General features: G+C 52.2%; 6 protein-coding genes across 6 annotated transcripts; 4 read left to right on the top strand and 2 right to left on the bottom strand.

Annotated features, from left to right (window-relative positions):
• Positions 1 to 1,198: 1,198 nt before the first annotated feature.
• P170DRAFT_440325 (uncharacterized protein) lies at positions 1,199 to 1,901 on the bottom strand. The gene has a single exon (XM_024850050.1). The coding sequence runs from the start codon at positions 1,857 to 1,859 to the stop codon at positions 1,254 to 1,256; it is 606 nt and encodes a 201-aa protein (XP_024700490.1). The 5' UTR covers positions 1,860 to 1,901; the 3' UTR covers positions 1,199 to 1,253.
• A 1,342-nt stretch (positions 1,902 to 3,243) lies between these two features.
• yth1 (cleavage polyadenylation factor RNA-binding subunit YTH1) lies at positions 3,244 to 4,227 on the top strand. Its single transcript, XM_024850049.1, has one exon. It carries the CDS (start codon positions 3,321 to 3,323, stop codon positions 4,083 to 4,085), a length of 765 nt encoding a protein of 254 aa, XP_024700489.1. The 5' UTR covers positions 3,244 to 3,320; the 3' UTR covers positions 4,086 to 4,227.
• Positions 4,228 to 4,908: 681 nt separating this feature from the next.
• Positions 4,909 to 6,195, top strand: pst2 (putative NADH-quinone oxidoreductase Pst2). Its single transcript, XM_024847109.1, has 4 exons — positions 4,909 to 5,019; positions 5,098 to 5,183; positions 5,247 to 5,643; positions 5,725 to 6,195. Exons 1-4 carry the CDS (start codon positions 4,993 to 4,995, stop codon positions 5,824 to 5,826), a joined length of 612 nt encoding a protein of 203 aa, XP_024700488.1. The 5' UTR covers positions 4,909 to 4,992; the 3' UTR covers positions 5,827 to 6,195.
• A 296-nt stretch (positions 6,196 to 6,491) lies between these two features.
• npl4 (nuclear protein localization protein 4) lies at positions 6,492 to 9,156 on the top strand. Its single transcript, XM_024855084.1, has 4 exons — positions 6,492 to 6,746; positions 6,841 to 6,971; positions 7,045 to 8,512; positions 8,576 to 9,156. The coding sequence occupies exons 1-4, from the start codon at positions 6,648 to 6,650 to the stop codon at positions 8,840 to 8,842; spliced, it is 1,965 nt and encodes a 654-aa protein (XP_024700487.1). The 5' UTR covers positions 6,492 to 6,647; the 3' UTR covers positions 8,843 to 9,156.
• A 571-nt stretch (positions 9,157 to 9,727) lies between these two features.
• Positions 9,728 to 11,125, bottom strand: P170DRAFT_391823 (aldo/keto reductase). Its single transcript, XM_024845952.1, has 4 exons — positions 11,047 to 11,125; positions 10,935 to 10,973; positions 10,347 to 10,881; positions 9,728 to 10,287 (listed from the first exon to the last, which is right to left on the bottom strand). Exons 1-4 carry the CDS (start codon positions 11,090 to 11,092, stop codon positions 9,918 to 9,920), a joined length of 990 nt encoding a protein of 329 aa, XP_024700486.1. The 5' UTR covers positions 11,093 to 11,125; the 3' UTR covers positions 9,728 to 9,917.
• A 1,414-nt stretch (positions 11,126 to 12,539) lies between these two features.
• P170DRAFT_479705 (uncharacterized protein) lies at positions 12,540 to 13,226 on the top strand (the record flags this gene model as incomplete). Its single annotated transcript, XM_024853709.1, has 2 exons — positions 12,540 to 12,570; positions 12,622 to 13,226. 2 exons carry the CDS (start codon positions 12,540 to 12,542, stop codon positions 13,224 to 13,226), a joined length of 636 nt encoding a protein of 211 aa, XP_024700485.1.
• Between the last annotated feature and the right edge of the window lie 63 nt (positions 13,227 to 13,289).

Genomic DNA, 13,289 nt, shown 5'->3' with positions numbered 1-13,289 from the left:
TATTTTTTCTGTCTCGGCCTAATTCTGGGGAGAATCGCCCAGCCCATGAGCGCCCGCGCTGGCGATCCGTCCCCAATTCTTGGGGCTTCCTTCGTCTCTGCCACGTCCGCGCCAAACAAGGGCCGGGCCTCCGTCGTCCCAACCTAAACTGAATGCGTGGGGTATCGCAGATGTCCTCCGCAGGTCGCGGAATACCGTTCTGAGCATCTCGCCGGTGCTTTGGCTGCGAAAATGGGGCATGTGATCCCTGTATGCAGGGGCAACCGCAACCAGCAACGATCGCATTATTGGACCTGCTGCAGCTTGGCCGTGTTCCAGGTGAGGGCATGGCTTACGTGGGGGATGCCAGATGAGCTACTCCGTACTCCGTATTTACTCGCATAGGACGTCTACGGTAGATCGTAGTGGACCAGACCCGATCTACGGAGTACTACTGGTTCAATGCTGCCGACCGTCATTCCAAATACGAATTGATGCCAACCGTGTTTCCAATTCCAGTTCCCTGGCCTCAATGCGCTAAACGAGTAAGATAATGTAGACCGCAATATGCACCGATACATTTCTGTTCGATTTCCCCCGTGTCGGGATTCGTTTGGATTCGCCCATGCCGTCGTCTAACCGGTTCGTTGTGTTTCACCCAAATCGGCCCAGTATACCCTTCAAGTCGTTCTCGAACTTCGAGTGAACGCCGTAAAAGTCTCACGCCTATAAGCCTACGAATCGATTCAAAATCCTCTAGTATTAGTTGAATAAGCACTCGTCTGGTAACTGGTGGGGAACACCAGCTCAACAGCTAAACCAGCAAGCTACAACGCTTTTTGAACGGATCTCCCCTTCAATATATCGGCAATTTCAAAAAATGACATACAATAAAAGATCGAAGATCGACACCCCTAAGATGCATGATCGCCTTAAGTCGCGGGAAATGGTATTTGATAGGCCACTTGATTTCGCCGAAAATAGCAAACATAAGCTAAATTGGATGATACTTAGTGTATAAAAGGTTGAGATACAAATGTGTATTCCATCGCGTTATCTGATAAGACACAATAAGCTTTATATACCCTGAATGATTAAAGCTATTATATTAATAGGTGCCAATCGTTTAAGAGCTCAATGCTCTATCAAGCGATAACACATGGTGTAGAAATCACCCATTATATCCTTCATCATCGGCAAAATGCATTATACACGCACTGTCATACACCCACTAATGAAATTAACATAACCATAGCAGCAACAACACGAAAGAACTAGAAAATAGCCACCGCAGCCGCAGCAGCCAGCGGAGCCGCGGTGATCAAAGCCCTAGCAGGACCGACGGCCCTCGCAGCATCCGGAGTCTCCGTTGCCTGGGGGGCCGTAAAAGACGACAATCCGGCAGTCACAGGCATTTTATAGTAGCCGACCTGATCTGTCGCGAAGGTAGAGGAAGACGACGTGCCGGTGGAGTAGGAAGCTCCGCTAATTTTCCCAGTCGCCTGGTAGCTAAAGGAGCAACCGGCGGACTCGGAGAAGGAGGTGAAAGAGCACTGAATGTCACGGGTGACGGTGACGCCGTTGTCTTTTTCCTTGCCGGTCTGCCCCGCCGTGTAGACACCGGTGAGACTGTAGGTTTCGGAGCCCTGGATGAGGGTCCAGGGCTTGTCGATGTGGCAGAGGGAGGTGGGCGCGTCTTTGAGACAGCCCACGGCGTAGGTGGTCGCCACGGCGTTGATGCCGGCCACGCTGGCGGCGGTGCTCTCGTACCTGGGGATCTCGATGCTCGTCCAGTCGGCGGCGAAGTAGCCGACGGTGGTGGTGTCCTCGGCGATGGCCAGTCCGGCAAGAGCCGCGGTGAGAAGAAGAGAGGTCCTCATTTTGCGTGGACTGTGAAGGGATGGATGTGGATAGGAGTTGATAGATACAGATATTTCTTAGTTGTGAGATTTGGATTGGAAAAAGGAAGAAGACGAGTGGGAAGACGGGCAGTAAATAGCGAATCCTGAAAGTCGTTGACTAGAGGGCAAGCCCTGAGTTAGGCACTCTGCCTGGCTATCACATTCCGACCATGGGGCCATATTACCCTAAACAGACTAGATGTTGAGGCTTTCATGTACAGTGTAGTTGCTAGCCTCGGTGTATGGCCCTAAAAGGAGAGAGCTATGCTCCGTGAGTCACAGCTATGACAGCTAGCCCAGGATTAAGTAGAGCCTTGCGCATTCAAAGCGATAGCAGAATTGATATAAGAGGCTTATTTCGGAACCACTGGGGTCGCATCACTTTAGGGTAGTTTAGTAGCGTTATTTTAGCCCCCCCCTTTCAAGGTCTCGGAAGGACCGAGCGGTCTTTAGCGAAATTTGCACCCCAGATCTAGGAACACCGTTGGTCAGCTTGCTGCTAGTCTACTAGTAATAGCATGGGGGTTGAAGGATCGCTTCCAGGCACATCCACAACGAAGGGAATGAGGCGCATTGTCCGATAAAAGCCGGAAATTACTATGGTAGGCACTATATCACTAGGTACTGTATCACCCCGTGACTCGTTCATGATGCCCAAGTTCACACTGGGTTTTCGAAGATTGATTCATCTATAAATGTTGATGGCAACCTGATATTCCGGTATAATTTGGCCCAGAGATCTTTCTCCACTTGGTCTTCCAAGTTGGGTCGGTTAGACGCTGCAGACTTCATACTCGCTTAGATCAACGGATTCAGAAGGCTACATTTTGTAGGTATGTGGTAGCACCGTAGCCATTTCTTTTGGACTCCATAAATCATGTCTATTGCTCCGGAGTTGGCCCCTGTTCTAATTTCGAGATTGGGTGATGAGCTCACAAGAGAGCGTCTTGAGCGAACTGCCAGTGTTAGTGTTTCCAGGCATTAGTATGTCGGGAGGAAGTTTTGCGAGCGATTTCATGGCTTCTAGATCAATATTCAAAGCAGCATTTTGTTTTTTTATATCATCCAAATCACTTTAAGCGCATTTATATAGCAAAAGTTGGAAGATTCTTGACCAAGTGGCTCTGAGATAGCTGATTTGCTTCATTTCCCAGTAGACTTCCCAAGTCACGTTTATCACCTTGCCTGGGATTGATTGTATAGAGTATTGTTGATGTTGTGAAGAAGAAGAATCCAGTTCTTTCCAGCGTCTCTCAGAATGACTGCCAAATACGCATGACTAAGCCTTTGTTTGCCCTGCTGCCACCGCCTTCCATTTTGAATCTCTTTGACCTTCCTGCCTTCTTTCAGACACTCGAAGTCGCTCTCGTCAATTCATTATTCCTTGTTTATCCCCCTTCTTGAATCCTATTCTCACGTTCTCCTGGGAGCTTCACCATTATGGCTGCAGATGTAAGCCACACTGCGGCGCAAATCCTATCCACCGACAGTGCGCGCGACCCGAGCTACGATGAATTCTCCTTCCTACCTTTCCTCCGCCAGAACTTCAGCTTCGGCCTCGCCAGCGACGTCCCCGTCTGCAAAGCCTACAGCGAGGGCCACTGCCCTCTAGGACCGGCATGTCCGGATCGCCATCCCACACCGTCGCGAGTCACGACGTCCACCACGACCGCCTCCGGACTGGCACCGTCCACCACTCACGGATCGCTTGTCTGCAAGCATTTCCTCAAGGGTCTCTGTAAAAAGGGCCTGAAATGCGAATACCTACACGAATACAACCTTCGACGGATGCCGGAATGTCAGTCCTTCTCGCGGTCCGGCTACTGCCCCAACGGCGACGATTGCCTCTACCAACATGTGCGGGAACAAGCCCGACTCCCCCCCTGCGAACATTACGATCGGGGATACTGTCAGCTGGGACCTCTATGCGCGAAGCGTCATGTGCGTCGACGCATTTGCCAGTACTATCTGGCGGGATTCTGTCCGGAGGGTAAAACCTGCGTCCATGCCCATCCACGATGGACCGAGAATCTCCCGCGACCTTCTGTGCGGGTCGAGAAGAGCGAAGAGGAACTGGAGCGCGAGAAGATCTTGATCCGGGAGGAGCAAGAAAGGGAGAAGGAACGGGAGCGAGAATGGAGGTCCGAACGTGGCCGCGGCGGGGGGTTCATGCGCGGTCGGTTCCGGGGACGAGGACGTGGTTAAGACTTTTCCCAGACGGAGAGACTCTGGCGAGCATTTGGTGTTGAATTTTGAAGTTTCTACGATCATCTAAAGATACCCTATTCGAGGCATTTAACAGTTAACCCTACCCACGGGAAGAGCCAATGCGATTTGTACCAATGGCAGTTTCTTTTTCCTTTCCTCCCATACGGAGCAGTTTCACTATCGACCCATCTGGCCACGGACAGGCGTAGTCCGGACTCCGGAGCATATATGAGTTCCTAACCACATTGGGGCATGTTGATACCGTGCTATTTGCGGCGTAGAATGGCATCATGTACGACTCACAGTCTCCTATAGGCTGCAGAAAATCAGGGTGGGCCCCCGGGGGTGCACCCATGCAACGATACCTACGATCTTATCGGGAAGCCTAGGGGACACGCATTGGAACATTTGGGGAATTGACTTTTGTCTTTTTGTGAAGAGGCAAGTGGGAGGTGACATCACGACTGTCTGTCTGGACGTGTCTCTACATAGTATGTAATACCTTTGGTAATTAGTATGTAATTAGGATATAATAGAACATTTGCAAATGTCTTACTCCGTAAATCCGTCAAGAGCCAGGAAGATCCCCACCCAAACGAGCGACCCAAACCGGCAAATGGTGGTGAATAAGAGATCAATAATGCTCCGTCAGAAGATTCCAGGGCCTCGTCCATTTGTCACCGCTGCGTAAGAATCAGCTAAACCGCCGGCGGGTCCGCTGATTGGCCACGTGCCCCGCCCGGGCTGCCTCCGTAATCGATTACGGGTGGATGACTGGAGGGGAGCTTGGCCGCTTGCTGCTCCTCTGCGATCGACTATAAGTGCCCCTCTCTGCCTCTGTTCACTCGGCTTCATTCTCACTCCATCCCATCTCCTCGATTCCATTCCGCTCAACCTCTTCGCCATGGCTCCCAAGATCGCAATTGTCTTCGTATGTGCTTTCTATACTTCCCCACCGGTCTCTGAACCCTCGCTTTGGACCATTCTAACCAATTGATGATGTCTGCAGTACTCCCTCTATGGCCACATCCAGAAGTTGGCCGAGGCCGAGAAGAAGGGTATCGAGGCTGCCGGCGGTAGCGCCGAGCTCTTCCAGTAAGCAATCCCCAATTGCTGTCTAGACTGGTTGGAGAACAATTGCTTACACACGGTGTTCAGGATCCCCGAGACTTTGTCCGACGAGGTTCTGGCTAAGATGCACGCTCCTCCCAAGTCCGCCTACCCCGTGGCTTCCCCCGACAAGCTGAAGGAGTACGATGCCGTGCTGTTCGGTATCCCCACTCGCTACGGTAACTTCCCTGCTCAGTGGAAGGCCTTCTGGGACCAGACTGGTGGTATCTGGGCTACCGGTGGCTACTGGGGCAAGTACGCCGGTCTGTTCGTCTCCACCGGTACCCTCGGTGGTGGCCAGGAGTCCACTGCCATCGCTGCCATGAGCACCCTCGCCCACCACGGTTTCATCTACGTCCCTCTTGGATACAAGACCACCTTCCCTCTCCTGTCCAACCTGGACGAGATCCACGGTGGTAGCGCCTGGGGTGCCGGTACCTTCGCCGTAAGTTAACTAACCTGCGTTCTTGAGCGGTTTTCGCCGACTTTGACAAGCTTCGTTGGCTAATCGTGGATATTTCTACAGGGTGCCGACGGTTCCCGCCAGCCCACTGCCCTCGAGCTGCAGATCGCCGAGGAGCAGGGCAAGGCGTTCTACGGCCACGTCGCCAAGGTCAGCTTCGCTTGACTACATGGCGGCGAGGAATCCAAACCCGAGTCGACCTCTGCGGCCGCATCCCAGCAGCAGAAGAACAAGGAATCGGATACCTCCAAGCCTGCGCAAAGCAAACAGAGCGGACAGCAGTCGGGACAGAACACCCAGGTGGATAAGGACGAGACGAGCGAGGGACCTTGCGGTCTGCCAAAGAAGTGCAACATCCTCTAATCGGATCGTTTTCGTATACCCTGGGAGCCTTCTGGCTTGATCTGCTTTTCGGTTTTTGTTTGCTATAGGCGTTTATTTTGGGAGGTTTACGATGTGATGTTTTTTCTATTTAAGATGTGAAGAATACCCGTAAAGGACTCGGAGTGCCACTACATTACATAGGCATAGAAGCATAATAAAGAAATTCAACCAAGAATTAAATCACATACCATATGACATAACTAGTATGAACAATTTTGGTCAGAATCAACTGCGCAAAGTAAACGAAATCGAACAAAGTCTGCTATTTAGGAGGCATTGATAAGTATTGATCACTGGGCGAGCCCAGACGGTCTGCCGCTGTAACGGGATTACCGGTAACCAGCCCAAGTTCGGCGGGATTCGGCGGGGTTCTGGTAACAGAGCGTAAGCGCCGACCGATGACGATAGAGCTCCTCGCGCTCTGCCTTCGTGCGCTCGCATTCATTCTGTCCTCCACATCAAACGGCTCCCTCCTGACCTGGATATTCACTCCCGGCATGCTCCCCTGATCCATGCACCATATACCGACTGATATATATTGCTAATCCCCTTCAATTTGAACCACCCCTTTGTCATCCCCACTCCCTTAGTGAGCTCTCGTCATGGCGTCCCGGCCGATCATTCTGAGATTCGAGAGCCGCAACGGTCAGTTTCGGTTGAACGCGAGCCCGCAGGAATTATTTCCATCTCTGGAGCAGAAAGTGAGTCTTGGAAGCTGTTATCTTGTGCTTCTTTCGGATCTGTGATCCAGAAAATTTGTAACCCGATGCTAATCAAAAATCTCGCTTTCTGTAGATTCTCGAACACCTCCCCGATGACGTTGATCCATCCTCGCTTGTTCTCTCGAACAAACCTATCGGGACTAGTGGAGAAGAACGGCCCTTAAACTCCCTTCAAGGAGTCTCAATCGAGGCAGTTGGTATAAGGTTAGTTTGTCGCAAGGATCTAGCGGGTTGGGAAAGATGCCATGATCGAAGCTGCTGATCTCCTGGGATTTAGGCACGGCGACAAGCTTTTCCTTGGTTATCAAAGCAAGAAAGGATTGCAGGACGGCTCGACCAATGGTCAGGCTGCCGCTTCCACCGAGTCCTCTCGCCGTTTGAACGGCGCCCCAGTGCCGCAGACCGAGACAGTCGCGATCCGCCCTCAGCCCGCTTCACCATCAGCTACGATCAAGAATCCCTGGGATGTGGTGCAGCAAACACCGTTGGATAACGCATTGGATAAGAAAGATGGAAAGATCAAACGCCCCAAGGACGCGAAGATGTGCAGGCATGGACCTAAAGGCATGTGCGACTATTGCATGCCCCTCGAGCCCTACGACCCCAAGTATCTCGGTGAGAAGAAGATCAAGCACCTGTCGTTCCATTCATACCTGCGAAAGATCAATGCTGCTACCAACAAAGCCGAACTCAAGAGCTCCTTCATGCCCCCCCTCAACGAACCTTACTATCGAGTACGGCGAGATTGCCCATCCGGACACCCGTCGTGGCCGGAGGGAATTTGCACCAAGTGCCAGCCTAGCGCTATCAGCCTGCAACCCCAAGAATTCCGAATGGTAGACCATGTGGAGTTTTCGACGCCTGACCTTATAAACTCGCTGCTAGACTTCTGGCGGAAGTCTGGCGCCCAGCGTCTGGGTTTCCTCTACGGCACATACGAGGAGTACACCGAGGTGCCTTTGGGAGTGAAAGCGGTGGTCCAGGCAATCTACGAACCACCGCAAGTGGATGAAGTTGATGGGATCACGCTTCACGAATGGCCCAACGAGAAGGAGGTGGATGAAGTTGCCCGTCTGTGTGGTCTGGAGAAAATCGGAGTGATCTTCACCGATCTTCTGGATGCCGGAGGAGGCGATGGCTCCGTTATCTGCAAACGGCATATTGACTCTTACTACCTTTCATCCCAGGAAATTATCTTTGCGGCCCGATTGCAAGCGCAGCACCCGAAAGCAACGAAATGGAGTCGAACGGGGCGGTTTGGTTCCAATTTTGTCACCTGTGTCCTCAGCGGCGATGAAGAGGGTGCTATCACGGTGAGCGCTTACCAGACTTCGGTTGCCGGAGTTGAAATGGTTCGGGCCGATATTGTCGAGCCCTCCGCAGAACCGTCAGTCATGTTGGTGCAATCGGAGGAAGACGGCAGCGAAAACGAGTCACGGTATATACCCGAGGTTTTCTACCGCAAGATCAATGAGTACGGCGTAAGCGCCCAGCAGAACGCAAAGCCCAGCTTCCCCGTCGAATACCTTCTGGTCACCTTAACGCACGGTTTCCCCACCGAGTCTTCACCTCTCTTCACTGATACTAGTTTCCCCCTCGAAAACCGCGAGGTGATTGGCGAAAGCCAGGAGCTTCGCCATGTGGCCAAGAAGCTGGTCTCCCATGGGGATCCCGACAAGGCGATTCGAGCAGTGTCCGATTTCCACCTTTTATGCTTCCTCCACTCTTTGTCGACTTTCAACAAGGTAAGATGACCAGATGAGAGCAGCGATTAAATACCCTGCTAACGCGTGCCTTTCAATGAAAAGGACGAAGAAGCCCTCCTGTGCCGCGTCGCAACCACCCGGAATCCCTCCGACGGACTGCAGTTGATCAATTCTCCTGGATGGGCAACCCTGGTCACAATTCTTCAGGAAAGTGGTGAGCGGCCCCCCAAGCGCCCCTGGCCAAGTTCGGCCGAACCTCCTCGCGCAGTGCCCAAACGCGAGAAGCGTTTCTTGTCATCAAGGCCTGAGTCTCCCAAGTCCGAGAGTGAACAACTTGCTAAGAGGTTCAAGGGAGCTAGTCTAGAGTGACTGGTTGATTTCGAACAATCCCACCTAGCCACGATCACTTCGAGTGTACCCGAACCCCTCGTGCGTGAACGATCAAGGCACTGTCACCGAGACTATCCCGAATGAACTTCGTCCTGCCCGACCCACCCTCTCTCTACCTTTCGCTTTCGCTTTGTCTGGAGAGTTCAGTCCGATAATTCCTAGTCCCCTTCTCCCTATTGCATGTGTGCTTGGTGCCTACGGATATAAGTTTCAGCATGTGATTTCGGTTTTTTGCCCCTATTCTAGCCTTGAAAATAGAGCCCGCGTCTTAGATGGTACGAAATCAATTGTTCCCCTACCATATTTGGTAAATGCCGGGCTCCTTTCTGTAGTCGGTACTGAGTAGGCATTGTGTTAGGTAAATCTGCTTGCTTTTTGGGAAGTCTACGGCGGCCACGCAATTCATCGCTGCTGTGCGTTGAATAGGTGTATGTGACTCTTGCTACTTTGCTAGTTAGTTGGCAATTCCATAGTGTTTTTGCGAGCATAGGCTTCCACACAAGCACTCGTAAAGCGTAAGGGGTAGCACAGAATTTTCATCTGCCTGAAGAACACAATCAAAATCACATCTTGGATGAGAAAAGAGCGGGGTGGACTATACATGGCGGCGTCAACTGTATGGCTCTAAGGAAAATGCCTCAGGCCAACGTTCCGGCAAATAGTTGCTCCGCATCCCGGATTACCCGGCAGAACGAGGTTAAAGCCAAGCCTGACCGCCAACGCTAAGCTGACCGCTTGAGCCCGACCGACTGCCCACAACCTCGTTCTCCAGAAACATGGCCAAAGCCCCCTGCAGCATTAAAATCGGCGCCCACAGTTGCAAAAAATCCGATCATTCAATATAAACGCAGATACAGATAGCTGGTAGATTTGTGTCTATGATGCGTAATTTTCATATATTTACTAGACCTTTTGACGGCGCCAGAGGCCTGCATGCATTGGAGCCCATACAATTTCTGTTATTTTCAGTTCTACCACTCCCACAAGGTCATGTGAAATTTGTGGTAGTTTAGAGTTTTGGTCACCTGACCCTGGGAGCAAACCATGCAAACAGCTACAGCAACCAGTTCCCGTCGGCGTCCTCCCAGCCAAAATCCTGGTTCGTCCAACCCATGAGCGTAGATTTGCCGTCTTTCTCCCCTCTCATCAGCTGGATATGGTCCGCGATCCGGAGCGGACCAATCGTCCGGTGCGCGTCATTAAGCTCCTTCATCTCGGCCTCGGTGAGAGTGACCAATCTGATGTTTTCCTCGACCCGCGTTCGCGAGTTACTCTTCGGGATAACGTTGATGCCACGCTGCACCGCCCAGGATAGCGAGACGACGCCCGTCGAGCAGCCATGATTCGACGCGATATTCTTGAACAACGGGTTCGTGAGGATCTCTCCGGCGCGAGGTGCGAATTCAGCACCTCCCCCAAGGGTACTATTAAGCATTTGTTCAGCGGATTCGATTTCCGACGGAGACGACTGGCACGAGCTCACCTCCAACTCATCAGCACGATGTCTTTCTCCTGACAATACGCAGCCAACTTGTGGTTCGGGTTCAGCGCATGCAACTCCACCTGGTTCACGACCGGCACGATGGCCGCCTCGGCTAACACGGCGTCTAGAGTCTTCTGGGAGAAGTTGCTCACACCGATGGCTTTACAGCGGGGTCCCACAATCTTCTCCATTAGTTTCCACGTCTCGACGAACGTAGGCGACTCGTCGATGCCCAGCGGGGAGCTGCCGTCCGGAGTCGTGGCGTTGGGCCAATGCATGAGCAGGATGTCGATGTACTCGAGACCCAGAGCGTCGAGAGAGCGCTGCAAAGCCTCGGCCGGATCATCGTGCAAGTACCCCGGGAGCTTCGTGACCAGCGTGATTTCGCTGCGGGGGATGCCCGAGGCTCGTATGGCTTCGCCGACGACCGGTTCGGTGCCATACTGCTGCGCCGTGTCTAGCAGGCGATATCCCGCATGTAGAGCGTGGATGATAGAGTCTCGAAGCTCATCGTTGCTGGTTTTGCTGTTCAATCCTGGATTTGGGGTCAATTTTTAGACTGGGCTGCTTCTTGTCTGGTCGTCATACCTTGCCATGTTCCCAGTCCTACGGCTGGAAGCTTCATGCCTTGAATGTGGAAGAGAGGACAGTAGTAAGCATCTAACATTGGACCATTTCAGATACGGATTCAGATATCTACCATTATTCAGAGGAAAGGATGTGGTGCAAACGTTGGATGGGGACATGACGAAGACCTGGGGAGAAAAAACGATGAAAAAGTAGCTGAAACGATGGGGAAATAGTGAGCAACACCCAGAATTTAAATACAGAAACGGAGTTGGTTGCTACGTCCAGTTCAATGATCGTGGGATGACAGTTATCTAACCGTGTATTTCTAAGCATTGGGGGTTCTAAGCAGTTCGTTGATTGCTCTACGGCAAGTTGGCTCCATATCAGGGTCCACCATCCCGTAGACGCGGGGCTTAAGTCGCCCATTAAATCCGACGGTTCCCGAATGCCGAACAAGAATGTCATTTCGGCTTCCGCATCGATCTATCCATGAAGTAGCGAGAAAGAAGATTGGCGAAAACCATGAGACGGACCCTGTCAGATGATCGCCGGGCACGTGGAATGGCGGCATCGGCAGACGAAGGCGATGCACTTCATTTCCTCCCCACAACAGGCAATCCAGCCTGACCTGACAATGACCTCCATCCGCCTCATCCTATGAGGTTATAACTAACTTCAGTGGGCGGCGCGAGATCCGCGTTGCTGAACGTGTAGTCTCACGATCGTCAAATCCCCCTTTTGCATGGGGCCAAAATCAGGATCCGGCTGTTATCCCCTCTACGGAGCACGCCTGGCCCGAGTTGCGTGTCCGGGGAAAGACGTTGAGACGAAATCAAAATGTATTCGGACACTTGACACTGTTCAGTCTGGCATGCGTACAAAGACATGGGTTTTGCCTGGTGGTGAAGGCAAAAATCAATTCCATAACACTGGAGCCGTGGGATCCTTTAGGAGGAATGCATGGGATATCAATTCAGCTGGACTCAACTGACAGACACACGGAATTGTCCAGACACGAGTTCCGAATTCAGGAACAAAAGGTTGAAGGATGTGGTGCACGTGTAATCTGCCGAATCTGAGAATCCAATGGGAGCGCACCATGGATTCAAAAGATTTTTACACGTCGTGATAACTGCCTCATGAAATAAACGCCGACATGGGATCTGATATGTGGTCCCTCATGCCACGGGCATAAAAACCAAATCCAAAAAGACGTCATTGCGAATCCAGTTGGTTATCAAGCTGAAACCAGGCCCGACAAACCCGTTGCGGCGATCTGTGGGGGCCATTGTGAGATAGACTTACTATACAGTGCTGGATCTACGGAGCATGGAAGAAAAAGAATCGATGCATTTGGATTGAATTCCATGGTTCAAAAACCAAACAATCATTCAAGCACAGTCCTGCTCCACCACGCTTGATTGCTATTTCGGGGGCGAAAGCTAACTTATCACAACTTGAATCTAGACAGCGATATCGTTTTATCTATGAAAGCTCAAGGCTAGCCAAAAGGAAGACACAATGGTGCGCTTTTTGATGCTTTAACCGGTCCTTGAGGATTCGATTGATCTGCCATACAACGTGATGGTTGCGGAGCACCTAGTCAGCCTAGTCTTGTCGATGATGTCGATGATATGGCAGTTCGAGGCACACGGTACCTGTCGATCTTTATTTACTGCGAGATTTTCTAATATATTTGTCTAAGAGGCGGTTACTGTGGACCGAACCCGGCCCACAACAACCGCACCACAAGGCTACACGACGACCGACGAAGCCGGCAACGTGCTGGGCTGCGCAACCGCCGGGTCGATGGTGGTACCGGGCGGCAACACGGCGAAGACCTGCGACGTGGAGATGTCGACGATCTCAGCGGCGCCGCTGGTCACCAGTGTGGGCCAGATCCGGCAGTCGTGGGACAACCTGAACGACTGCGGGCAGAATGTGATGGGCGACGGCGGCAAGGATACGACGCCGTGCCACCTGGCGTACCAGAAGTTCGACGCGGGCAAGTACTATAACACCACCGCGTTCGGGTACATCTACCACGAGAACGGCTGGGGCACGAGCTACGGCTGCAAGGCCTCGTTTGCCTGCGACTTCGACATGATGCAGGACTGGCTGTACCCCGGCGAGGACATCCTGAAGGCCTTCGACGAGCTCTGGGAGGACCTGGGCCCCAATGCTCGTTGTGGCTACGCGAAGACGCACAGCGGCTGCTCGCTGGAACTGTATCCTTGCATGGGCAATCGGTATGGCAAGGACTGCAAGGACCAGGAGTATTCCGTCTCGGCCGATGATTGGGACCAGTAGTGGATTGGGTATATTATCTACTACCTTATATCATACCAGCGCCGGCAACACTCGATCTCAACG

This window comes from Aspergillus steynii (genome assembly GCF_002849105.1).
Source record: "Aspergillus steynii IBT 23096 chromosome Unknown P170scaffold_8, whole genome shotgun sequence".
NCBI lineage: Eukaryota > Fungi > Ascomycota > Eurotiomycetes > Eurotiales > Aspergillaceae > Aspergillus > Aspergillus steynii.
This window is presented reverse-complemented; position numbering and strand designations above follow the sequence as displayed.

Coding starts and splice junctions, on each gene's coding strand:
- pst2 (XM_024847109.1), top strand. CDS start 4,993: ATGGCTCCCAAGATCGCAATTGTCTTC. Junction 5,020..5,097: donor CCAAGATCGCAATTGTCTTC/GTATGTGCTTTC, acceptor TGATGTCTGCAG/TACTCCCTCTATGGCCACAT. Junction 5,184..5,246: donor GGTAGCGCCGAGCTCTTCCA/GTAAGCAATCCC, acceptor CACGGTGTTCAG/GATCCCCGAGACTTTGTCCG.
- npl4 (XM_024855084.1), top strand. CDS start 6,648: ATGGCGTCCCGGCCGATCATTCTGAGATTCGAGAGCCGCAACGGTCAG. Junction 6,747..6,840: donor TTCCATCTCTGGAGCAGAAA/GTGAGTCTTGGA, acceptor CGCTTTCTGTAG/ATTCTCGAACACCTCCCCGA. Junction 8,513..8,575: donor CTTTGTCGACTTTCAACAAG/GTAAGATGACCA, acceptor TTCAATGAAAAG/GACGAAGAAGCCCTCCTGTG.
- P170DRAFT_391823 (XM_024845952.1), bottom strand. CDS start 11,092: ATGTCCCCATCCAACGTTTGCACCACATCCTTTCCTCTGAATAATG. Junction 10,882..10,934: donor AGGACTGGGAACATGGCAAG/GTATGACGACCA, acceptor CCCCAAATCCAG/GATTGAACAGCAAAACCAGC. Junction 10,288..10,346: donor ATCGTGCTGATGAGTTGGAG/GTGAGCTCGTGC, acceptor AATGCTTAATAG/TACCCTTGGGGGAGGTGCTG.
- yth1 (XM_024850049.1), top strand. CDS start 3,321: ATGGCTGCAGATGTAAGCCACACTGCGGCGCAAATCCTATCCACCGAC.
- P170DRAFT_440325 (XM_024850050.1), bottom strand. CDS start 1,859: ATGAGGACCTCTCTTCTTCTCACCGCGGCTCTTGCCGGACTGGCCATC.